Raw genomic sequence first — 26,395 nt, 5'->3', positions numbered from 1 at the left:
GGCCCCCCTGTCTGATGTAATCAAAATCACATGACATCAGCGCACGTGAGCGAACCAGCTTTGTGACGCCCCCGCCACGCGTCTACAATCTCCTGCAGCCAAGTTCGCAAATCGCTTGGGCTGCAGGCGTGCGCGCAGGCAGTATACTAGTATTGGATCACTGTTTATTTTGTTGTTTGCTGGCATCTGGTAATATGTTTTTTTCTGGTGCACAAAGGCAGTCCATTTGAGGGGGCATTCATCCACCTCTTTGCTACCTCCGTTCCCTCTCCCCCCTCCTTTTTTTCCCTTCCCCTCCCTTTTTTCCTTCTCCCATTTGCTTTCCCCAGTGTCATCCACTCAAACCTACCAGTATTATGTATTATCTATTTATTTATTCTCGTTTTAAATGTTGTCTAGGGATCAGGGTTCCCCATAACCAAACTCAAGGGGGGTACTGATGAATTTCCCCACTGATGAATACTCCGAAGTGACCCCCCTGACCCAAAGAATAACCCTCAGCTCCACAAAACTCATCCTCCTCCCAAGCCCCTCATTTCTGCCATCTGTCTGACCTTCATCCCTCCATTTAGCTGGAAGGGTGGGGAGGGTCTCCCCGTTGATCTCCTCCTGGTCCAGCTGGAGATCCCTGGGGATAGGTGATCATGAGGCGGGGGCCTGCTCCAGCTCCTCCAGGTGCTGGAAGGCCCTGATAACAGTGGGTGTTCAGCTCATTGGTCTGAAAGTGGAACCACCTCCTCCCCCGCCAGAACGTCCCTCCCCTCTTGCAGCAGCAGACACAGCAGCCGCAGCAAAGCGTGCAGCTGCAACATCAATCACTCCATGGAGCCGGCCAGACCTGAAGCGCGTTTGATGTCACTGCGCTGGGGCGTGCTCCTCCCATGGCCTCTTTGGAGCAATTTCTCTTCAGCCGCCGTACCTCCACAGCCCCCATGCGCACCATGATGTTGGCCGCCAGCACCGCCCGTCCGCTCACATCCCTGCCTGTCCGTGCGCCCGCCCGCCCGCGCACCGAATGTTTTGGCGTCTGCTGGCCCACAAACACCAGGTTTCGCCACCTGTGCCCCCCATAAACAATATTGTGCACACACACCCCCCTCCAGGGGGGCGCGCACCGCTGTGCTAGAGGATAAGGACAAGGAAAAGCTTATAGCTTGATGGAAACTTTTTTTATTTTCTTCCAGAAATAACTTATATTTCTACAGTGTAGGAAAGGGGGAGTAAAGAAAGGAGTCCAAGAATGAAGGGACCGGATTTGGGATGGGAAATGTAAGGGTAAGTGTTTGAATGGGAAAGTGACCACAAAGCATTAAGAAGAGGGGAAAGTAAGAGAAGGTTTTAATAGGTTTTTGCTTAATTGAGGATGCAAAAGAAATGCACCGAACTTATCCAAGGAAAATACCCCAAAGAACAATTCAGAAATAATAACGAACAAAATGGACGGGGCATTTGGCAAACGGAGTTGTTATGAGGGTGGTCTTGCTGACTTGCGTACAATCATCTGGGTGCCTTAATGTGTTCATTGTTGAAGGAAGGATGATTTGCAGCCTGTGCGCTTTTAAGGTGGATCAGTCAAACCGATATACATGTCAATTAAAACTGTGCTTTCAATCATAGGAACCTCTACCCTTTGCTAAGCTTGAGATATTGGGCCATATTTACTAAGCAGTGCTATTCCACATGACACCTTCACTTGAATTGGCCAACAGGATTCTTCCGGCACCAGAAGCTTTCTTATGGTACAGCCTCACTTAATAAATATGGCATTTCCCAGAAATCTTGCTGCAGTGGAAGTGCTGGGTGATGATGGTGAAAGGCGGGGTTGCAGACCTGTCCAAGACATGCAAATGAGCATACAGTAACATTTCCATTTGCTATATGCCTTTTATTAGGATAGGTTCACCCACGTAGAAGCAATTGATTTCTGTATTGCGTAGCTGTTCGTACATATGCATGGTCGTTGCAAGTTGTACTGTGTTACTGAGCATAAAATGAAAAGTGTCAGTATGTAAAAATAAATTCTAACAAAGATGATTCTTCTGTGATAATGAGAGTTATAATAAGCAGTGTTGCTCGATATTAATTTAGCGTGACTAAACCAGAGTGACACATGCATTGTCAGGAGGTCAGAGTACGGATATGACCTAATAATCATGTGCTCAATTAAACTGGGTTGCAACAATTGGTGAAGCCAACATGTCATTCACCCATGTCACTTATGGAATAAAATCAACAAAACATCAACAACAAAAAAAAGACACAACATGTTTCCAAAAAGAAGGCTTAACAAATGTAGTAATTTAATGAAATGCATTTCATAGGAATGTCCATTCTTTCAGCACTAGCGCAATGAATTAACAATTTCGTTTCTTCACTTTACATGATACCATAACACTTAACTAGGACTCCCACTGGGATAAACTAACTCTACAAACTAATTATGATTTACTACACATCACTTAAAGAAAGCACACCGTAATATGCTTGGCGAAACAAGAATATGCTTTATTTGGGGGGGGGGGGTAGAGGGGAGGGGAAGAGGGGGGTTGAGAGTACTGTAGCTATGTTTTTCTATGGCGTTAGGAATAATCATTTTGTACATTTGTACATTGCTTTCAGGCTGGCCTCACAATCTCCCAGAAGCTCTATCAGGTCCTGCACCAGGCTGTGGTCTCTTCCATGTGTCACCTTCATTATATCAAAAGCCTGGGGGAAGTGAAAGGTAAGTAAATTACAAGACATTTACAACACATGTAAATCAGCAGATTTGAATTTAATCCATAATTTCTAGACTGCTACTTAGATTTATTACCTAAGAATCACATAAAACATGGGCATCGTGTACACTGTACATTAGATACAGTATGTTTTTACCACATGTAACCATACACTGATTAACTCTCTACTTCTTAGGTTTAGAGTGTGATCAGCAACACATTTATATGCAGATCCATACAACAATGAATGGTTTAGAAGACAGTGTGATGTTTTATACAGATGCTGTACATTTTCACTAAACTATACAAACATTTTAAAATTCTGTTACCGTGTTCACCTGTTTCATTGATCCTTTAGCCCGTCAGTGAAAAAAATCCTTCCTCTAATTTCCCCTGAGTCTACAACCCTTCTGGCATCAGATCTTCAAGTATAGACAGTGAATCCAAGTACTAGTTGCACAGCAGTTCCAAACAAACTTAAGCTTATTTAAATCATGCCACAGGGTGAAAACTGAATCTCATCACATAACTGCAAGGAACCCAATACTTCTCCTTAAATCTCACCCACAATATTGTCAATGTTATGTAACCGCTTTTCCTTTCATCTCCTAAGGAAATGTGTTTCTAATAGTTCCAGAGTATCTACGAGTCCAAGTGGACCCATAAGTTCATGTTCATAAGATGGTGTGCAGCCACAGACCATGATCTCAAAGTTAATAGAGACTGCATTTTGCTTCACATGTTTAAAAAAGATCTTATCTATTGCCTCCTTTTTAATTTGTTTCTGCACTCTAAGATAACGGAAAACGGTTTCTGTTTCTGTATATGCAATGTCCATGTATTCTGACAATTTACAGCCTTACTGAGACCACACAGAGGAAATCCGGAAATCCTGTGTGGTCCTAGTAAACTTAGTTTGGAGAAATTATTGCACTTTTTGCACAGTATAACGAGGCTGTGATGCCAACCGCATATGTATATCTTATGCCTAGAGAGGAAGAGAGAGAGAGAGAGAGAGAAATAAATAAGACAGAAATAAGCCTCTGTGAATACAAATGAAGGCACAAGAGTTTCATTTCTTTCCTTATCTCCACTTGAATGGGAACTTGGCAGACTGACATCACGAAAGCATGTAAAAGTATGCAAAGTGATAGCTATGCTGCTGGATCATGATAACAAATAGCCCTGCAATAACTACACCAGGCATATATGGCTTCTTTGGAATGTTGTATTTTTATAATGGGCTGATGCATGTGTTGTGTTATTAGTCACAATGCAAATTACTTCGTACATTTTTCTGCATAACGGGTACAAGCAATGGAGTGGGTACTTCTCTGTGTTGGTGTAGCCCCCTTTCCCTATGCCTAAGGGAACTACACGGGCAACTATGCGTGCTGCTGTACCTGTTTGCTCACAGGAGGCCTGAGCCTCCGCCTCTGGGAGCCTCGGGTGAGCTCTTTTCCCTTGCGTGCAGCGCCTCCACCTATGAGGGATCCCAGTGTTGGCGGGATAACCCATCACAGGAACCGATACACAGTAATAAGTAATACACTACAATGTATATAACTAAGCTTTACTGTACACACATACTGACACAGATAACATACAATAACCAGTACCCACAGTATAACCCCAGCGACCCAACACATGGTGGTTCCCCCAAAGTACCGAGGGTGCTGTGGCACCAATAACCCCTGGTGTCCTGTCCCAGCAACCCCACCCAAATGTGAGGTAGCGCTACCCCCTGTAGATGTAGGTGCATGTTGGGTACCTACCTGGGTACTCCAGTACCCAGGTGCTGCTTGGCGTGGTGAGTTGGAGCGGGTCCCATGTAGCGGGGCCTCCAACACAAATCCTCTCTCTCTTAAAGGGTCCTGATCCTCCTCGCAGTGTGTGCTCCAGCCGGAGGGTCTCACACAATGTCTCTGGATCCTGTAGCCTGGTCCCAGGCCGCAGGGCGCTGCGTGGTCATCCGGTCACCAGCGCAGTAGCACAGTTCTAGTATAAATGGGAGCGTCCCTATCTAGGGCCTTCCCTACAACACTGATCAGTGCCTAACTGGGGGCAAGGTCTAGGCCTAGCCCAGGAAGCTACTGCTCTCTGGACACTACCTGTCTCCTCGGTGCCTCCATCAGAAATGATGCGTGTGCTCCCTGCATGCAGAGGATATCCTGTTCCCCCAACTGCTCGCATCTCATTGGCTGGGACAGTTCCATGGTGCAGTCGCTCCCTCTGGGGATTCTGAACTTGTAGTCCCGCTGCTGCATATGCGAAGCCATCCTAAGATGGTCGCCGCACTCCTTACGGCGCATGCGCAACTCCCAAAATGGCCACCCCCACCACCCGATTGCTGGGAGCTCCGGGTGATAGCTGGGAGATCCCCGCACTGGAGGCAGGGTAGCGGAGTCGTGACAAAGGTGACAAAGAAAAGGTGCGCAACAACAATAAATAAGTGACGTGATGAATGTGATACAATAAAATGGGTGACCTTGTGTGTAAATTGAAAATAGATGGAGCGTCTGCAGCTGTGACACCAGGGATGGCTCTAGTCCCCCCTATAAGCACACAAAAAAACAGAAAACACAGCGCACAACGCTCATAGTGTATTAAATGATATCTTTAGTAACCAAAGTATAAGGTAAGTATTGTGCGTACATAAAGGTTAAATTAAACAAGCATTTCTGGGTTATATGTTACCCAACACCAACGGACGCCTGTGATGGTCTCGTGGCTCTCTCCTTCTCACTCCAACAACCTCGGTGTAGGGCCTGGAATATCTCCACTCCAATCGCTGGTATTTTGCCTCTCGCCTTAGGGTGAGGTTAGTGCAGTCTCAGCAGTCCAGAAAAACGACCTCCGCTTGTCTGTGTTAGGCCCGTCACTGCATCAATCTCCTTTGCAACGGGGCAGCGGAGCGCACGCTGTTTCAGCGTCCTGGTTGAACACTTCCGGGTCTGTGACGTCACAAATGCCGCGAGACTTCGTCGCAAGTCTTACAAGACACCGGATCAGTTCTCTGGGAGTGCTGGGATACAGAGGGTTCGCAATATTCTTAGTCCAACGCGTTTCGAAACCGCATGGGTCTCTTCATCAGGGAATAAAGACTAATCAGTCTATTGGCATTTAAATACCCCTCGTGCGTCACTCATTGGTCCCTCTATTAAGGATTTAAACCAATCGCAACGCTACGGGGAGGAGTCACAAGAGCTCCATGGCAACTGAGAATGCATCCTAACAAGACAAACTAAAATCAACTTTATTTATACAAATATTAACAAACAGTATATAAAAACGGTGACTCTAAAATAAAGAAAAAAGAATTAGTACACACTAATATAAACAGATGTAATTGAACTTATATAAAAAATCTATGCATACCAACAAGAATGTATTTGAAGAAGAAGCACAAGCTAAAAAACAATGAAACTTAAAACCATAAACTACAGTTATTATGGATTATAAAATCTATTGAATAAAAATATTTTATTAAAATCTAAAAAAGCCAGTTTAGAATAAAGGTGTTAAAGATAAATACAAAGCTACATCACCAGTGTTCAGTAAAGGGACCATATATCTATATCCTCATTGAGGCCTCCCGGATATAATGTGCCCAATTTATATATCCAGAAGGTCTCTTGATAGGATAAATCCTTAACCCTATCCCCACCCCTTCTGCTCCTAGGGACATGTTTAATACCCTTAAAGCGCAGGGACACGGGGTCTTTGTTATGATGTAGGGCATAGTGTTTGGAGAGGCTATGGGTTAACAGACCATTCTTTATGTTACGTATATGTTCCTGTATACGCGTTTTTAATTGGCGCTTAGTGCGCCCTACATAGAACAGGCCACAAGGGCATTCAATTAAGTATACTATATGATCCGAATTACAACTGATGAAATTTATGAAATATCTGATTTTATCAATTGTAATTCGGATCATATAGTATACTTAATTGAATGCCCTTGTGGCCTGTTCTATGTAGGGCGCACTAAGCGCCAATTAAAAACGCGTATACAGGAACATATACGTAACATAAAGAATGGTCTGTTAACCCATAGCCTCTCCAAACACTATGCCCTACATCATAACAAAGACCCCGTGTCCCTGCGCTTTAAGGGTATTAAACATGTCCCTAGGAGCAGAAGGGGTGGGGATAGGGTTAAGGATTTATCCTATCAAGAGACCTTCTGGATATATAAATTGGGCACATTATATCCGGGAGGCCTCAATGAGGATATAGATATATGGTCCCTTTACTGAACACTGGTGATGTAGCTTTGTATTTATCTTTAACACCTTTATTCTAAACTGGCTTTTTTAGATTTTAATAAAATATTTTTATTCAATAGATTTTATAATCCATAATAACTGTAGTTTATGGTTTTAAGTTTCATTGTTTTTTAGCTTGTGCTTCTTCTTCAAATACATTCTTGTTGGTATGCATAGATTTTTTATATAAGTTCAATTACATCTGTTTATATTAGTGTGTACTAATTCTTTTTTCTTTATTTTAGAGTCACCGTTTTTATATACTGTTTGTTAATATTTGTATAAATAAAGTTGATTTTAGTTTGTCTTGTTAGGATGCATTCTCAGTTGCCATGGAGCTCTTGTGACTCCTCCCCGTAGCGTTGCGATTGGTTTAAATCCTTAATAGAGGGACCAATGAGTGACGCACGAGGGGTATTTAAATGCCAATAGACTGATTAGTCTTTATTCCCTGATGAAGAGACCCATGCGGTTTCGAAACGCGTTGGACTAAGAATATTGCGAACCCTCTGTATCCCAGCACTCCCAGAGAACTGATCCGGTGTCTTGTAAGACTTGCGACGAAGTCTCGCGGCATTTGTGACGTCACAGACCCGGAAGTGTTCAACCAGGACGCTGAAACAGCGTGCGCTCCGCTGCCCCGTTGCAAAGGAGATTGATGCAGTGACGGGCCTAACACAGACAAGCGGAGGTCGTTTTTCTGGACTGCTGAGACTGCACTAACCTCACCCTAAGGCGAGAGGCAAAATACCAGCGATTGGAGTGGAGATTTTCCAGGCCCTACACCGAGGTTGTTGGAGTGAGAAGGAGAGAGCCACGAGACCATCACAGGCGTCCGTTGGTGTTGGGTAACATATAACCCAGAAATGCTTGTTTAATTTAACCTTTATGTACGCACAATACTTACCTTATACTTTGGTTACTAAAGATATCATTTAATACACTATGAGCGTTGTGCGCTGTGTTTTCTGTTTTTTTTTTAGGGTAGCGGAGTCAGCTACATCTGTTACAGAAAAATACATTGTATGTATGCATTGTATGTATATCTTTATTCATACAACACCATCCATGTACATAGTGCTTTAGAGCAGTAACACATATAAGAAATAAGTGCTTCAACATAAAAGATATTAGGAAAAGGAGTCCCCGTCCGAAGAGCTTACAATCTAAGTGGTGAGTCCCTCCCGCACAGGGCGGTCACGTAACTGCAGCGGCCCTTAACCCAGAAATGGAAGGAGGCGGCGTGCTCCTCTTCTATTTCCCTGCTCTGCAGATAGCATCCTGCGCTCCATAGGAACGCAGGACACAATCTAACCTAAAAAAACAAGCAGCCCCTGTGCATGATGTACCCACTACAACAGCGGCCAACTCCAGTCCTCAAGGGCCACCAACACGTCAGGTTTAAAGGATATCCCTGCATCTGGACAGGCCACTGATTGAGCCACCTCTGCTGAAGCAGGGCTATCCTTAAAACCAGACCTGTTTGGTGGCCCTTCAGGACTGGCGTTGGCCACCCCTGCAGTACATCATGGGGTCCCTGGAGTGCCAGAGCCCCATGACACAGTGACTATGTCCTGGGGCACCCACAGGGTTAAACATACATGAGCATAAAAAAATGACACAAGCTTGTGTCTTCTACAATTTTAGTATTTACTCAGTATGTCAATTTTTTTTAAAGTTAAATCTTTATTGCAGTTAAAAAAAAAAAGGAGGCTTTCTTTTCACCGAAATCCTCCTCATAATTAGGGCGATCTTGTTACTGCAACCGGCAAAGAGAGTAATCGCACCAGAATTTCTCAGCAATAATACCGGTGTACACATCCCTCTTGGAATTCCTGTGAAATGCCACTGAACTTTCTTACTGAGGCCAATGTCTTGGTTCTCATCTAATGAGATGGATCTCATCTTTGGTGACCCAGGAATAAACAACAAATATAGAGGAAGGACTCTATAAAGCCCCAAACAATGTCTCCCTGTGTTTGTGCCGTGCGTGTTTTCTCATGCTTAATGGGTACATGTGCACTAATGTTTTGCAAGACATTTAAAAGGTGCTGACTCTACAGAGCTCTAATTTTACCAGGTGCTGAAGGGCAGAATTCCACTGTACAGCGTGTGCAATTATATAGGAAGCAGCAGTCACTAAGCCCTTTGTAACGTAGAGAGCCTATCTTGCTGCTACATTCTTAGTAAATGAAAAAGGTATGCTGTCAAAAGAAATTGAGGAACTATAATGACAAACCATCTTCAATTTGTTTTCTCTGCCAACATGTTACATTACATTTCTTGGATAGTAACCTCTCCAGTCAGGAATTTCCTTCCCTATTGTCTGATTTTATGTTTATTGTACTTATTGTAATAGAATTCCCTGTAATTGTCCCTTTTATAACGCGCTGCATACATTGGTAGCGCTATATAACTAAAAATATACATACCGTTGTTTTCCGTTTTAAACAATTAGGTTGTATTTGTCTGTTGTAAGTGTCCAGGTTATTACGTTAGGGTTATTGCATTAGAAATATGCACATGTGTGTAGTACTATACGGCCCATGTTGCTGTCAAATTAGGGCCACTGTTTCGTAGCTGAAAGAGCAAATACAAATATCACTAGTGAGCACATTCACATCTCAGACAGCTCTGCAACCTGCTTTTCCCCCTTATCTCCTAGCATACAGTGCTTCCACTGCAGCCAGGGATTCTGGGATATTAAATGTTTGTATTCTCATAAATAAGGGTCATTTAGTTAAACCCTTTGGCCAAAGCATTATAAGCCTGCAGCCACATCACGGCATGACCAGTATGCAGGTCCTAACACTACCTGTGAGTATTCTCATTTACCTCTGCAGTGGAGGGTGAAAGGTCTCAATAGACCAGTCCTGCAGGCTTATACTGCTATAGCCAAAGGGTTTAACTAAATGACCCTACTTATGAGAATACAAACATTTACATTGTATTGTATGTCTTTATTTATATAGCGCCATTAATGTACATAGCGCTTCACAGTAGTAATACATGTGGTAATCAAATAAATAACAGATAATATAAATAACAGATCATGGGAATAAGTGCTTTAGACAAACATAACATTAAGGAAGAGGAGTCCCTGCCCCGAGGAGCTTACAATCTAATTGGTAGGTAAGGAGAACGTACAGAGACAGTAGGAGCGAGTTCTGGTAAGTGCGTCTGCAGGGGGCCAAGCTTTATATCATGTGTTCAGAATGTTCACAGTGCTATTCGTATGCTTCTTTAAGCAAGTGTGTCTTAAGGTGGGTCTTAAAGGTGGATAGAGAGGGTGCTAGTCGGGTACTGAGGGGAAGGGCATTCCAGAGGTGTGGGGCAGTCAGTGAAAAAGGTTTAAGGCGGGAGAGGGCTTTAGATAAAAATGGGGTAGAAAGAAGACATCTTTGAGCAGAACGCAAGAGTCGGGATGGTGCATAGCGAGAAATTAGGGCTGAGATGTAAGGAGGGGCAGAAGTGTGTAAAGCTTTAAAAGTGAGGAGAAGAATGGAGTGTGAGATGCGGGATTTGATTGGAAGCCAGGAGAGGGATTTCAGGAGGGGAGATGCTGAGACAGATCTAGGAAAGAGTAGAGTGATTCTGGCAGCAGCATTTAGGATAGATTGTAGGGAGGCAGGTGAGAGGCAGGAAGGCCGGACAGCAGGAGGTTACAGTAATCAAGACGGGAGAGAATGAGGGCCTGAGTCAGAGTTTTAGCAGTCGAGCAACAGAGGAAAGGGCGTATCTTTGTTATATTGCGGAGGAAAAAGCGACAAGTTTTAGAAATGTTTTGAATGTGAGGGGCGAATGTGAGAGAGGAGTCGAGTGTGACCCCTAGGCAGCGTGCTTGGGCTACTGGGTGGATGATCGTAGTTCCAACAGTAATGTGGAAGGAGGTAGTAGGGCCAGGTTTGGGAGGAAGTATGAGGAGCTCTGTTTTAGCCATGTTGAGTTTAAGGCGACGGAGGGCCATCCAGGATGATATAGCAGAGAGACATTCAGAAACTTTGGTCTGTATAGCAGGTGTAAGGTCAGGTGTTGAAAAGTATATTTGTGTGTCATCAGCATAGAGGTGATATTTAAACCCAAAAGATGTTATTAGGTCACCTAGAGAGAGTGTGTACAGAGAAAAGAGAAGAGGTCCCAGGACAGAGCCCTGGGGTACCCCCACAGAGAGATCAATAGAGGAGGAGGAGGTGTTAGCAGTAGAGACACTGAAAGTACAATGGGAGAGGTAGGATGAGATCAAGGATAGAGCTTTGTTCTGAATACCAAGAGTATGGAGAATGTGAAGGAGAAGAGGGTGGTCCATGGTGTCAAATGCTGCAGAGAGGTCGAGTAAGATGAGCAGAGTGTAATGACCTCTGTCTTTGGCAGCATGGAGGTCGTCAGTTATTTTAGTGAGGGCTGTTTCCGTGGAGTGAGCAGTGCGGAAGCCAGATTGTAGAGGGTCTAGGAGAGAATAGGTGTTGAGAAAATGGAGCAAGCGAGAGAATACAAGACGTTCAAGTAGTTTAGAGGCAAAAGGCAGGAGGGAGACAGGTCGATAGTTAGAAAGACAGGTAGGGTCAAGCTTGCTGTTTTTGAGTAATGGTATGACTGTTGCATGTTTGAAGGAGGATGGAAAGGTTCCAGAGCAGAGGGAGGAGTTAAAAATGTGTGTGAGCATAGGGATTATAGTAGGAGCAAGAGGTTTTAGGAGATGGGAGGGAATGGGGTCAAGAGGGCAAGTGGTAGAGGGAGAAGTGGCGATCAACAGCGACACATCCTCCTCTGAGACAGTGGAAAAAGAGTCAAGGAAGGCAGGAGGAGAGTTAGGAAGAGGTGTAGGATGGGAAGAAGAAACAGAGGGGATGTTCTGACGTATGGATTCCACCTTTTCCTTAAAATAGTCAGCAAAGTCCTGAGCGGAGATGGAGGAAGGAGAGGCAGCTGAGGGTGGTTTGAGTAGAGTATCAAAGACAGAGAACAGTCGGCGTGGGTTAGACTTGTGCATGTTGATTAGTGCAGAAAAGTAGGCTTGTTTAGCTAGCGAGAGGGCAGAGTTGAAACAGGATAGCATAAATTTGTAGTGAAGGAAGTCTGCGAGAGTGTGAGACTTCCTCCAGAGGCGTTCAGAGGAACGAGTGGAGGAACGCAGCATGCGTGTGTGGGAATTTAGCCAGGATCTAGGGTTAGAAGGGCGAGTGCGGCAGAGAGAAAGTGGGGCATGTAGATAAAGAGAGGAGGACAAGACAGAGTTGTAGTTCCTGACCAGGTTGTCGGGGTCTGTAGCAGAGCTGAGAGAGGAGAGGGAGGAGCGTAAAGTGGACTCAAAGTCAGGTAAGTGAATAGAGCACAGGTTTCTGCAGAACCGGGGTGTAGATGGAGGTGGAGAAGGGGAGAAGTGAGATAGAGAATGAGATGAGATGATGGTCAGAGAGAGGAAAAGGGGAAATGGAGAAATCGGAGAGAGAGAAGTTCTTAGTGAAAACCAGGTCTAAGTAGTGGCCATCCTTGTGGGTGCTGGCTGCAGTCCACTGTTGAAGGCCAAAAGAAGAGGTTAGAGAAAGAAAGCGGGAAGCCCAAGGGAGAGAGGGGTCATCAATGTGGCAATTGAAGTCCCCAAGGAGAAGAACAGAGGAGTCTGAGGAGAGGAAGAAAGAGAGCCAGGATTCAAAGTGAGAGAGAAAGGCAGAAGGGGGATGAGTAGAGGTAGGTGGGCGATAGATGACCGCCACATGAACAGGGAGCGGAGAGAAAATCTGGACAGTGTGAGCCTCAAAGGAGGGAAAAGCAAGAGAGGGAGGAATAGGAAGGGTTCGGTAACGACAGAGAGAGGAGAGCAGGAGCCCCACGCCTCCACCCCTGCCATCAGTGCGCGGAGTGTGGGAGAAGGAAAGGCCACCATAGGAGAGGGCAGCTTCCAGAGCAGAGTCAGACTGAGTGAGCCAGGTCTCAGTTCTAGCAAAGAGAAGCAGGGAGTGAGAGAGAAAGAAGTCATGCACAGAGAGGAACTTGTTGGAGAGGGAGCGAGCATTCCAAAGGGCACAGGAGAAAGGGAGAGAGGAGGGAGGATGGCAGGGGATGGGTATGAGGTTGGAGGGGTTGACACCAGAAGGAGTAGCGGTTGCAGTTGGCAGGCGAGGATGAGCGCATGTAGGAATAAGACAGGGACCAGGATTGGGAGAGATATCCCCAGAAGCAAAGAGGAGAAGCATGGATAGAAAGAGGATGTGTGAGGATGATTTGTAAGGGTGTGTTTTAGTGCAGGGGATATAGCTGTGTGGTGTCAGAGGACGCAGGTAAGAAAGGAGTTCATGTGAAAAGAGAAGTGGTGAAGGAAGGAGAGATGGAGATATATGAATAGAGTTAGAGACATACTGAGGCTGGTAAAAAGAAGTGCATAATTTGAGAAGAAGTGAAGTCACAGCAAATATAAATGGTAAAGGCAGCATCACAGCAGTAATGATGCAGTCTGGTATTGATGATATCCTCCTTTCCAGCGCAGTTCAAATGCAGGAATCAGGGCCAGATAGGGTGTCCACTTCTTCCTCACTTCGTTTGAACTTCCTTTTAAACTTCAGTTGTTCAGTAGTCATGCCACTTATAATGGGCCACTTCCTTTTAAACTTCAGTTGTTCAGTAGTCATGCCACTTATAATGGGCCACTTGGATATGGACTGCAGGCAGACTAGCTGTTCTGACTGGGTTTATATAGGCCTAAAAAGTCACCTGACAGTGTGGTTCTGTCTGCTTAATTAGCACATCTGAGGCACATTCAAACAAATGGTTTTCTACACAGGGTGTTCCCTGCCTAGGTGGCAACACTTAATTTGATTAGGGGTAGACATATTTTACTATGTATTTTCTGGCACATTGGATGTAGCATTGGGTATTTTTGTCTTTTGTTGTAGACTCGTGACAGTGTACAGATATACCACAGAAATTATCTCTTTTTTTTTTTATCTGCCAGACCCAGCTTCAAAGGGCATCATAAAACGGGGAGACCATTCTTGACCAGCATCTCAGAAGGTGACTGAAAGGATGCCATGGACTATGGTTAAGGCTTCACCATATTTTTGATAATTCATATTTGATACAACCTACACTAATATAAAATATAAGTCGGTAAAGGGTAGAAGTACTCAGATATAATGATATCAAATGACAGGATCCCTGTATTACAAATATCCAATAATTTGTTTTAGAAAAAAAGAGGGATTTATGCATGTGTCAAAATCATCTGAGTGCAAGGACATTTGTAGCATTCCTCAGCCCTCTCCTGGTTCAAATCCCACCTATGCAACTGCTCTTTTAGTGCTTCTTTCTCTGGTGTCTCCTCTTCACTACCTCTTTCTGTCGCTGTCCCACAAGCCTCTGTCCTTGGTCCGCTGCACTTCCCACTCTAGACCTCATCTCTTGGTGAACTAATACAATCTTTTGGCTTTCAGTATCATCTCTATTCTGATGACACCCAAATCTACCTCTCCCCCTCTCTCCTATCCAGTGCTAGCAGCTGTCTCTCTCCAATCTCCTCCTAGATGTCCCACCGTTACCTGAATCTTAACATCTCCAATACAGAATGAATAATCTTTCCCCCTTTCACTGTCACCCTACACCCAAACTCTCCTTCACTGTCAATAATTCCATTCCAAACCCGCTGCCTCTGGGCCATCTTTGACTCTGCCCTCTCCTCCATTCTTCACATTCAAGCCCCCAATAACTCCTGCTGCCTTCACCTCCAAAATATTGCTAGGACATGCCCTTTTCTCACTTACAACGTAACTAAAATCCTAATTCACTCACTTATGTCCCGCCTTGACTACCATAACATTCTCCTAGTTGGCATTCCACTTGTCCACCTGTCCCAACTTCAATGCATTGAAAATGCTGCTACCAGACCCATCTACCTCCCTTACTGTTCCACCTCAGCTGCTCTACTATGCAAATTCCTACACTGGCTTCCCATATCCTCTAGAGTTAAATTGAAACCTTAGCTTTGACTTACAAGACTCTCAACGATGCTACCCCCCCCATCCTTACACATCAACCCTCGTCCCCAAATATATTCCTAAACGCCCCCCTCCGTTCTGCCCACGACATCCATCTCTCCTCATGCCTTATTACCGCCTCTCACTCCCGCCTAAAAGACTTCTCCTGTACTGTCCCTTCCATCTGGAATTCCCTACCACGCACCATCAGAGTCTCCCCCAGATTTCAGACATTTAAAAACTCTCAAAATTCACCTTTTATGGAAGCCTATTTGGCATGCCCCTAACATCCCCTCCTCCCTCCCCCCCAACCATATTGGTATCAGCTGAGCACTGGACCAAACCCCTCTTTCTAACACCCCCTAAACTCCACACCCCAATCGTTAATCTAACCAGCTTTGCGGCTGAACCATACCCGCCCCAAGGCATTCTCCATCTCACAATGAGCAGCCACTTCACCTTTTGTTTCAACATTGCCGCTTATTCCCTCTGGATTGTAAACTCTCACTAGCAGGGCCCCAATAACCCTTTGTATTGCTTTGTGCATGTTTGTCCATATTTGTATGTATCCGTTTATGTAATGGTCAAATCTCTGCACCCCCACCGTACCGCACTGCGGAATATGTTTGGCGCTTTACAACTAAACAATAATAATAATTAACCTAGTGATTACAGGGAGATAGTTATGGGGTATTTTATACTGTCCAGATTGATTTGGAAATGAAATGGTTCTTTCCTCTCCCAGCACAGCAACCATAAAGCTGCCCCTCAGAAGATTGATGAGTGGAAAAAGTTGTGTCTTTAAAAAGTGGGATTTGAGCATCCCTAAAACAGAACAAATATAGAGGGGTGTTATATGTGTAACACATTCATTTCTACCCGCGTGGCTCCTTGAGGTAATGTATCAGTTTTCTGCCTTACTTCTTTTTTATTTCGTAATACTGTCTGCATTTATATACTGTATGTTTTTTGCAATCTTTCTTTTCTCTGAACAAGCACAGTACACTTTTTGTAACATTAAATCTAAAATGCAATGGGTATGGTCTTTGGACTCTAATTGGACCTATTACCTTTTTGAAGAGATTAACCGCATTTTCGGACACGTTTTCTTAAATAGTTTTTTTTTGGGGTGTTAATTACATATAAGGGGGAACCAGGACTCCTGAGGTTTTAAGGCTTTAAACTAATTCTGGTGGTGGCAGCGTAATTTGGGTGTAGTGTGATTGTTTTTGGGGAGATATTGATTAGGTTTGTGCTTATGATTAGTACCCTGCGGGGAGGTGAGGGAGTCAGCTGGATGGCTGGACGTTTTAACCCCTTTCACATACACAAGTCACGTGTACACAGAGTAATGTATGTCAACTATGAGCACACATCCTATAAAGTTGTAGGCTATATATTGTAACACCAAAGTGAACGAATGGCAAATATAACTTTAAGGAGATGAACCATATGGTACTCATGGATGGTGCTCATAATATGTCTAAAACTGAGCTCCTCATATTTCCACCTAAACCTGGCCCAATATCCCCTTTTTCCATCACCGGAAACGGTACTACAGGTACCATCTATTTTTTTCGCCAAAGCACATTGGCTAGGAGTGACATTTGACTCTTTCCTTTCCTTCTCCATGCACATTCATGATATGGCAATAGGACTTGTCGATTTTTCCTCAGTCATATTGCTAAGATCTGCTCTTTCCTCTGCCATGCTACTGGTAAAACTCTAATGCATGTCCTTATCCTCTCCAGTCTGGCTTATTGTAACATACTACTAACTGGCCTCCCTGCCTCACAACTTTCTCCTTTGTAATCTATCCAAAATTCAGTAGCTAGAATAATTTCACTTTCTCCCAAAACAGTCTCTGCTCATCTCCTTCTTAAATCCCTCTCCTGACTTCCCATCAAGTTTCGGATCGCCTACAAAATTCTGCTCCTTGCCTTCAAGGCTCTCCACTCATCTGCTCCTCCCTACATATCAGCTCTGATCTCTCGCTATGCCTCTGCTCGTCTCTTGCACTCTTCCCAAACCTGTCTCCTTTCAACCCATTTCCCCTCTACTGCTCTCTCTTGCCTTAAACCTTTTTCCATCACTGCCCCTAACCTGTCATACTCCTTCACACCAATCACCTTCTCTTCCCACCTTTAAGACTAACCTTAAAACGCACATCTTAAATGAAGCAGTTCATTAGCCTAGACTCATGGATACTGTCATACACCCACAGTCACTCCTACCAATGCCTGCCATCGACTGCACTTATTCCCTCCCCTGCTGTCTCTGTAAATTTCCCATCATTCCAGCTCTCCGGGGCAGGGGTTTACTTTCCTATTGTATGATCTTATTTGTTGCACTTATTGTACTATTATTCCCTGCACTATATTGTCTCTCTTGGCAAGTGCTAAGTACAGCTGTGGGCACAATATACATAAAGACATACATACATGGTAGCTTAACAATTACAAGCTCTGAAGTTGGTGCAAGAGCCTATCAGTAAGCTGTATTCCATCCTAGTAGCAAAGTAAACCAATGGGAGGAATACATCTTGCCTTTTTTTTTAAATTAGACAGTAATAACAATTTTAAATACTTTGTAATGGGAGATGTAGGGCCATATTTACTAAGTGATGGTAAGCTGAAAAACACCTTCCAGCCCATTTAAGTGAAAGGACTGCAAGGTGCCCTGTGACATACAGTAGGAGCAGGTAAAAAAGAATGCACTATTTGGTCACATAAGTTGGAAGACATACACAATAAAATTCATGCTACCATGGTTTTTTTCTCTAAAAAAATAAAATGGCTTTAATATTTAATGGAAGGAAAATATTTGTTTTGCTTTAAGGATGCTAAAAAAATGGCTTAAGAAAGTCCATTACTTGCAAGTTTAAAGGAAAATATTTTTGCAAGCTAAGTGCGACTGCCCCTCTTCCATCTGTGTTCACTAGCTGCACATTGCCCCAGACATAACAGGCCTGAGAGGAGTGATGATGGCAAATGTTTGCCAAGATCTCACCTAAAAAGGTCTCTTCTGTCTAAATCGGGTCACAGTCAGACAAATAAAATGTTAAGTGCTGTCCTGCAGTGGCTTCTGGGGAACATGTGTAATACCCCACAGGTTGGGTCTACTAGGGACTAGCAGGAGGAGAAGTGAACATGATATCACCAGACAGCAGTCATTTATTTTGTGGCATGTTGCACATCTAAGTGTAGCCATGACTGGTATTGGCTGCTACCCTGTCTTGCCTGACACGTAAGTGTTATGTTTCAGGTGTTCTAAGCTGAAGGATGGTACATCTAAATTCGGTTCCAAGCGGGAACATTGGATTTTCCACCAGAGGGAGAGTGTAGCCATGTCTGGTTTTGGCTGCTACCCTGCCTGACATGAAAGTCCTGGTACAGTGCAGGCAGTGTTAGGCCCAATCTGGGTTTTCCCCAGTAGTGAGCAGCTCCCTTGAGTGACAGGGGGAGGCAGGACAAGGCCTGGGTTCTGTCCAATTTTGGGCTCAGACCTTGACCCTCGCCCAGGTACTTAAGGGGCTGCATTACCAAATGTAGTTAGTTGTCTCTCTCCTGAGAGAGACTGGTGTCACAGAAGAGGTGTGCAGGACTCTGTCACCTTCTATCCCCTCCCATAGGGGAGTGGTAGTGAATACAATACATCCTGCTCCATCAGGGAGTAGGGGAAGAGCTAGGACCGACCTCTGGGGCCCATGACTGGGGGTTGAGTCCAGGGACCATCCTAAGGCTGAAGACTAGTGTTAGTATATGTCGTGCTGACTGTCATGCTGTATTCCTGCCTGAGAGAATAACGACTGTTCCTGTTTCAAAATATACTCCTGCCTGAGTATGAGAGAGTTCTTCCGCAGGGACTGCCTTCAGCATTCCTGGAGCCTGCGGCAGGTGGAGGCGCTGACACCAGAATGAAGGGGAACCAGATATAACCCCTAAAGCCTGTCCTGTTTCCCCAACATCAGTGGGATCTCAGACCTTCTGTGAGTCTGTCAGCAGAGTGCTGAATTTATTTGTGTGGTAATCTCTGGGTTAAATATGTCCCCTGTATACGAAATATTAATTGCTACTGGTTGCTTTTCAAATTGTTTTAGTGTATACAATACTGTAAGGGTTAATTAATCCCATGTATATATGATAACTCATATTTACTCTGAGTAACATCACTAAAGGCTCTTTGAACAAAGTGCAGTATCTTTGCGTCTTTATTTAAGTGCTATTTAATAGCTATATTTCATCCTATGGATGTAATGGGTGAGGGCAGCCATGTCCCTGCCTGGGGTGCGTGTACTACCCAGGTCTACTAGACACATGTATTATGGTATAATTAACAGCTGCAGTCATGTAGGACAATGTTATGTTATGACTATTTATACTGTTAAACAGTGATTATGTACCTAATGTGGAAAATGTATGAACTATCTACATTATGAAAACTGTATATATGATGTGTAAAGGTTTAATACTGCCCAGGGGGTGTAATAGCCATCTGTGTGGTCCCTTAGTGGTTCTCCTTATTAGGTTTGGGTATAAAATAGTGTATAAATAGTTTATTACATTTGTGGAGAACAGACTAGAAGGTACAGTACAGCAGGAGACGAGAGCCGCATGGCATGCTAGTTTTGTAACTGGAGGAAAAGTGTTAGATCCTTCCTCCCCCCCCCCCCCCTCCCACTCCCCTGATTGTGTAGTATTCAAATTCTTTCATTTGGAAATGTTAATATAGCAACTTCAAACTATTCACAGTAAAAAGATGCACTTCCAAGCTATTCTTCTGCAGAGTTTCATGAGAGCATGTTTAACAAACAGTACAAATAATAACAGTAGCAAAACAGAGAGAACCAAAAAGTGTATATATTGAGGTGACTAAACTTACTCATTGATACACTATAATCATCAATTGGTGTCATCGTCAAATGGGTGAGATTTGTTGCGCTTCCTACATGTGACGGATCTCTGAGGCACAGAGACAGTTAGTGCCACCTCAGACATGGCAGGTTTACACGAGGAAAGCAGTGACAGATTTGATAAATCCCATTGCAGCATTGCGCTGACCAAATCGCGGTCTCTGACACTAGCAAAGCTAACGTAAAGCACTTTCATGCATGGCTGGAAGCGAGTACCCAGTGATCCATATTGCCTTATAATGATTGTACAGGGGATAAAAGGTCATTTTACATCAGACTACATGCTGCTAGGGCACAAGTGGCCAACGCCACTCCTCAATGGCCACCAACAGCTCAGGGTTTCAGGATATCCCGCTTCAGCACAGGTGGCTCAATCATTATGTATAACTTCCTGGTAAAACATTTGATAAAAAAATTATGACTGAGTCACTGATTGAGTAACATGTGCTGAAGCAGGGGTGTCCTGAAAACCTGACTTGTTGGTGGCCCTTGAGGACTGGGGTAGGCTACTGCTGGGCTAGGGTACCAACAACGTAACTCTCTGGCAGTGAAGGGTTAACAGACCTTGGGACATTAAAAAAAAAGTGTCACGTATAAACAAAGATGACAGCACATTTAGTTAGACAGAAAAATACGAGTGCAACATTATACTGACCTGCTTAAGAGTTTGCATAGCTTCAGGAAACATGGCTTGGTGATGCTGCAGCTTGCCCACTTTCATCACCTGGACTGCCCTCACAGGGTGATAACTGGAGTAGTACATACTGAAGAAAAATAGGGAGAAAACGTGTCTGTGTCAGCATTGAACTTCACAGCCATTGCCTCTTCCTGATAAACCTACTGTATGAAGCCATTGTGTTATTAAATCCCCCCCCAAATTTTTTTTATACACAACATATTTTACATTGTTTAAAAAATACAAACATTAATTGGACTGAAAAAAATAAATGTATTTTTGGCACGAAAACATATTTATTTTTCGAAAACATACGTATTCATTTATTTGTGTTGCACTGTAGTAATTGTGGATAAAAAGAAAAGAAAAAAGTGAGTGACTAGTTTGCGTTACCTTTTGCATTTGGACTGACTATTGTATTAAGATAAGCTTTGGTGAATTATACTGGACTCTCTCTTCACATTATATTTCAGTGCTTACCTATATTTAAGATTGCAATCTGTTTCCCATTCAATAGCACAGCTTCAGCTACTGCTGGTTTTTAAACTATAGTAAGTTGTAAAATCGTGAACTGGCCTGAGGCCTCTATCGTCACTAAAGGCGTTACAAGGTAACTTGAGTCAATTCGGGTTTTTATCCCCTTCATCGCAATAGGGCCAGCAACTTCTCACATTATAATAAGTAAAAACAGCACTGATTAAAGCGGTCCTTTTAATGTAGTCAGATGTCATCCTAACGTCTAGCTGAACATCGCATATTGAACGTTACTAATCATATTAAGTGCTGACTTCTATCTATATTTATTGCAAAAATGTAGATGTGTCATCGACTCTCTTTGTATTAAAGTAATTGATGCAGTGACCATATCATAAATGGCCACAAAAGACTCAGAAATGAAGGTGGAAAAACTCCAGAATTTATTGAGCGATTAAACCAATGATATTAATATGTGATCACACACTTTGAATGAGGTCAGTGTCGGTATTATTTTTACCAATTTCAGTTATCAGTATTTTTATTGTGCGACTCGCTGTCTCTTGGATGCTTATCCTACAATACTCTGCTATTCTGTACTTTGCCGATATGACCTACAATTGTCTTGGGTGATTTTTTAAGATTGGAGTGAGAACAAATAAAGAGATACTACTCATTAGCAAATGTTGCATGCTACTGCTATTGTATTTTATGCTCGTATGCATATCTTTATTTATATAGCGCCATCCATGTACATAGCGCAGTAATGCACGTGACATAATAGGAGATATACTGGGTATAAGCACTTCGTATGTAAAATTGACATTAGGAAAAGAAGTCCCTGCCTCAAAGAGCTTACAATCTAAGTGGTAAGTAGGGAGAACTTACAGAGACCGTAGGGGTGGTGGTGGTGGGGGGTGGGGGGGTGATATGGTAAGTTTATCTGGAAGGGGCCATGGTAAATGCATTTGAAATGTATGGTATCAGCCAACAGAGCTACCAATATGCTTTATTAAAGAGGTGTGTTTTAAGATGGGCGTTAGCGGTGGAGAGAGATGGAGAGATAAGTAATATGTGATTTAATACGAAGACAGGAGAGTGATTTCAGCAGCAGAGACGCTGAGACAGACTTAGGAGAAAGTAAAGTGATTCTAGCAGCAGCGTTTAGGATAGATTAAAGGGAGAAAGGTGAGAGGCCAGACAGTAGAAGGTTACAATAGTCGAGACGGGACATAACTAGGACCTGTGTTAGAGTTTTAGCAGTAGAGCAACAAAAGAAAAGGCGTATATTTAGCGTATGTAATGGGCTTGATCGACCGTATCAGCACATATAGAATCAATCCCCAAGTCTGTTCAAGAATATTGCAGTACTTTTCTTGTCCTTGTCCAGCTCCCAATGCTGACATCATTGAGGAATCCAAGCATCACCATTATTGTATTTTTATAAATAACTATTAGAGTTTGTAAAGCTATAAGCAGTTCTATACACAGGGTAAGTACGGAACTTCATTCAATGAAAAAACACATGAAAAATATGGGTCGACCAGGCATAGTTTTGAGAACATTACAAGAGAATTAAAAAGGAGTAGGTGTCATTGCATTATGAGATGTATTCATTAACATACAGTGTTTGTTTTCAGCTACTGTACCACCATGACTTTTGTCAAAAGTTATGCAGTGGAATGTGTAGGTTGTTAATTTATTTTTATATTTGTTTCCATTTTGTTGAGCAAGAGGGTCTCCTGGCGCATGACCTCCCTAGTTCTACCACCAGGAGATTGACCACTTATGTGACATTTGTTCCCATTATCCCGTCATAACATAAAGGATAATTTGGGAGGTGGATTAACAGGATGATGTGCAATGTTCTTATTAGTCATTGTCTCTGATATGCCGAAGCAAATAACAGCTGAACCTTTGCAGTTGTGCACATGGAGCCTTTGATGTTTTGAAGACAAGCTGCACTCGGTTAGAAAAATGGTCATCTGAATACGTTTTGATGTACAGTGATAACAATGTGTATTTAAATTATAAAGAAAAATCTCAATATAAAAATACCCAATAAATAAAATCACCAAATGCCCATGGAGATTACCTGTTTTACTTAACCAAATCAATGTATTTTGTTTTCAGCTCAGCACAGAAGGGAAAAAGAGAAGAGGGTACTGTACATAGATTATGTTCACATTGATAATACATTAGCTAAAACAGTTTTAATATAACCAAGACGTACCCAACATAATAGTAATAAAAAAAGAAATAAATAAAAGGCCCAAGCTCTGCCAGTTACAGGACGTAATTGCATATATATTTTTTTCTCTCCCACTTCGAATCCGAAATGGAGTAAGGTAACTTTGACCCTATAATAAGTAACAGTAAAGCTGCATCTATATTACAGATACTGTAGGGTACTTGACAAGTCTTAGCACAGTGGCCAGCTAGTTTGTTGCTCCATGGTTATGATATACAATGCTCTGTTTTTTGTGGTAGTAGCAAGAGTCGATTATTTCCAACAAGTTGCAATGCAGCACCTTGCAGCAGTAAGGACACAGGTGATCTGTTTGTTAACATTTTATTGTGCCCCAGTGGAGATCTCTTTAACAGAACCATCCATGGGTCTGGCGTTATCCTGAATATATTATTCAATAAGCACAAACATTTCAGTCCACAACACTTTGACCTTAGGACAAAACCACCACACATGGAACATGCAGCCAGTTTGAGCACACCAGCTGAAACAGGTAGAAGGTCCATTTGGGTAAGCAGGCTGGAGTCATGTACCAATGATATCATCTTGTATTTACCTTTAAAACTGTGCATTTGGAACTCTTGGCAGCATATTCAATTATTTTCTCTCACTCTCTGTCTTCTAGAGTGGACCACAACTCAGGTTCCCACCTGCACATAAACTTCTATGTGGTTCTATCCTCTGGGTTAATTAATAATTGATAAAGGAAAACAATGAGGCCTTCCTCTGAATCTCATCTACCTTTCAAAGTAGGTAGAGGATGGGGGAGGTTGGATTGCTAGTTGACCAGCTATAAAATGTCATAACTTGATATATCTAAAACAAACCTCTTTATTTAAAACAAGGCTTAAAAGTTCAAATATAGAGCCCTGGTTTCAAATCAGAATTGTTAAAGGAGCAGACAAACATATTGGTGGTTGTCAACCTAAATCTAAATATGAAGGAGCTCCACAAGAGCAAAATGTGTCTAATAGCCAGATGTTAGGCCACCTATGAGCTTTAGGAAGCCAGAGTAAAGAGTCCAGCTCTATTGGGTAGGACTTCTCACTCTGTCAGCCAGGCATTCTTATTTAAAAACATTTATAAGTTCCTTGGCTTTGTAGCCAGGTCCCCCAGGTTCACCCTATCTCCAATTACTGGGAGAATAGGGAAGGTTGCAGCGAGTGTAGGGAGCGCTCCGGTGCACCGGAGGCTCCGCAGTGACCCGAGCGATAGGGCGCCGCCATGTTGGATATTCGCGCATGCGCAGTGAGCCCGTGGAGGTGGTTATGGAGCAAAGGTCGCGCATGCGCAGCAAGGGGCTGCGAGAGCCCGTGAAACAAGAGGCAATCAACTTAGCGAGACCAGGTGACGCCAGGGAGTCAATAAGGCGGGCGGATTCGCAGAGGGGAAGAGTTAGAAGGTTGCGCAGGGGAGCACGCTGGCAGAGCCGAGCCGGAGGAGGGAGAAGGAGCTCTGCGTGTTGGGAGGCAAGTAGCCCCTATACTAGGCCACATACCCCCGGCTCAGTTAGTCCCTGAGTCACAGTGAGTGAAGCTGATGTAGGGAAAGGCCCTAAGATAGGAACCCGCCCTTAGTATCAGTAGGAGAGTTGTCAGAACCAGAGACTGCCGCGGTACCATACAGAGGTTTGGGCTCAGACCTTTGCAAGTCCAGCAGTAGCTGACCGGGTGGGATCGCCCCGGAAGGTATCCCTGGAGTGTCTTCGTCGTCGGATCCTTTGCAAAGTCCGTTGGCAGGCCCGAGCGCTGGAGTGCTCGGCAGGTAACATCTACAAGTGCACCAACTATAACATCCAAACATAGTGACTGCGCAGTCACACACACATACCTCACTTTGGGGGGTGGGATTGTGGTGTGGGGAACTGGACACGTTGGGTGGGGTACAAGGTGAAGGGGTCGCGTCCTGTGCGACGTTGTATTATAGTGTCTCCTATACAGAGGGACACCTGTTTATGACATGCAAAGTTATGGTTGCTATTAGTAAAGTCATTGGTAGTTTTATATGCTGTGTGCGTGGTATTATATTATTGTCCTCTAAGGAACAACTTCCACTCTGCTGGGAGCCATCACAGGTGGAGGCGCTGTACTTGGTAAAAGGTTATTTGTATTTATATGTGTTGCCCCAGGCTCTCCGTGGCGGAGGCTTAGGCCCTGCGAGCCAACAGGTTGAACAGCATTGGTAGCGCACTGTATTCATTAGGAAACAGGGCTACAGCTTTAAAAACTAAAACAAAAATAAATGAAGGATGAGGAAAGAACCAGTACGATTTGTATGGTGCAGAGTCAGACTACCCATTAATAAAATAAAGGGCAATGTAATTCAAGGCGCTTGGAAAAGTAAAAACAAAGAGGGTAGTGGCTGCAGCTTTAGGGTCGATACATTAAGCTGCGATAAGGTTATTTCTGTTTAGGCACAGATTTGTATCTCACCATATCCATTAAGTCCATATTACATATCCAAAACATGCAAAAACAGCTCTTTTTTGATGCAACTTGCATTCGGCTCTGCAATTCTGTGCGATGTGAAAATAAGGCAAAATCGCTAAATGACATATTCATGGCTATTCATTAAACTGTAAGTTTGCATATCAACTGGGAAAAAATCTTGCCTCCTTCAAGTAGGTGAAATAAGGCTTTTGCTGGAGAGAAGAGAGGAATAATGAGGAGAGGGAGCGAGCGAACGAGAAAAGGCCTCTGTCGCCTACCAGATGGAGGTGATATTTCTAAATGTCAGTTTCCAAATTGTATTGCAGGAAATAGAGCAAAAAGCTGGTTTCCAAACCAAACTATTTTTATGCATTCATAATTTTTAATGAATACAGCAAAAACGCTTTTTACTGTGTCAAATTCGATGTCGTTTTCTGAGTTTTTGCATTGGCCCTTTTAATCTTTGATTGATTGTATGGACTTTATGCATTAGGACTTCCAATCAACTGTCCCAGTCTATACAGATGTCTTGCCACAAAATTGAATGGAAGGCATATTTTAGGGAAGGTTTTTTTTATAGACAGCACATGATTAGGAAGGATGATATGAAAGAGAGTGATAGAGTGATTAACATGGCGATAAAACTATATTGGTATAAAGGTTGTTGCTATGTTATAGGTGATTATCCCTTGTTAGACTGA

General features: G+C 43.3%; 1 protein-coding gene across 3 annotated transcripts in view; it reads right to left on the bottom strand.

Moving 5' to 3' along the window:
- Positions 1-2,484: 2,484 nt before the first annotated feature.
- Positions 2,485-26,395, bottom strand: part of SMYD3 (SET and MYND domain containing 3) — a 1,022,776-nt gene continuing 998,865 nt past the window's right edge. For all 3 annotated transcript variants that reach the window (XM_075597074.1, XM_075597076.1, XM_075597077.1), the window contains 2 exons: positions 20,523-20,631; positions 2,485-2,706 (listed from right to left, as the gene is read on the bottom strand). In XM_075597074.1, the coding sequence (XP_075453189.1) occupies positions 2,590-2,706; positions 20,523-20,631 (226 nt within the window). In that variant the 3' untranslated portion in view covers positions 2,485-2,589. The remainder of the gene's footprint in view (positions 2,707-20,522; positions 20,632-26,395) is intronic.

This window comes from Ascaphus truei, chromosome 4, assembly GCF_040206685.1.
Source record: "Ascaphus truei isolate aAscTru1 chromosome 4, aAscTru1.hap1, whole genome shotgun sequence".
NCBI lineage: Eukaryota > Metazoa > Chordata > Amphibia > Anura > Ascaphidae > Ascaphus > Ascaphus truei.
This window is presented reverse-complemented; position numbering and strand designations above follow the sequence as displayed.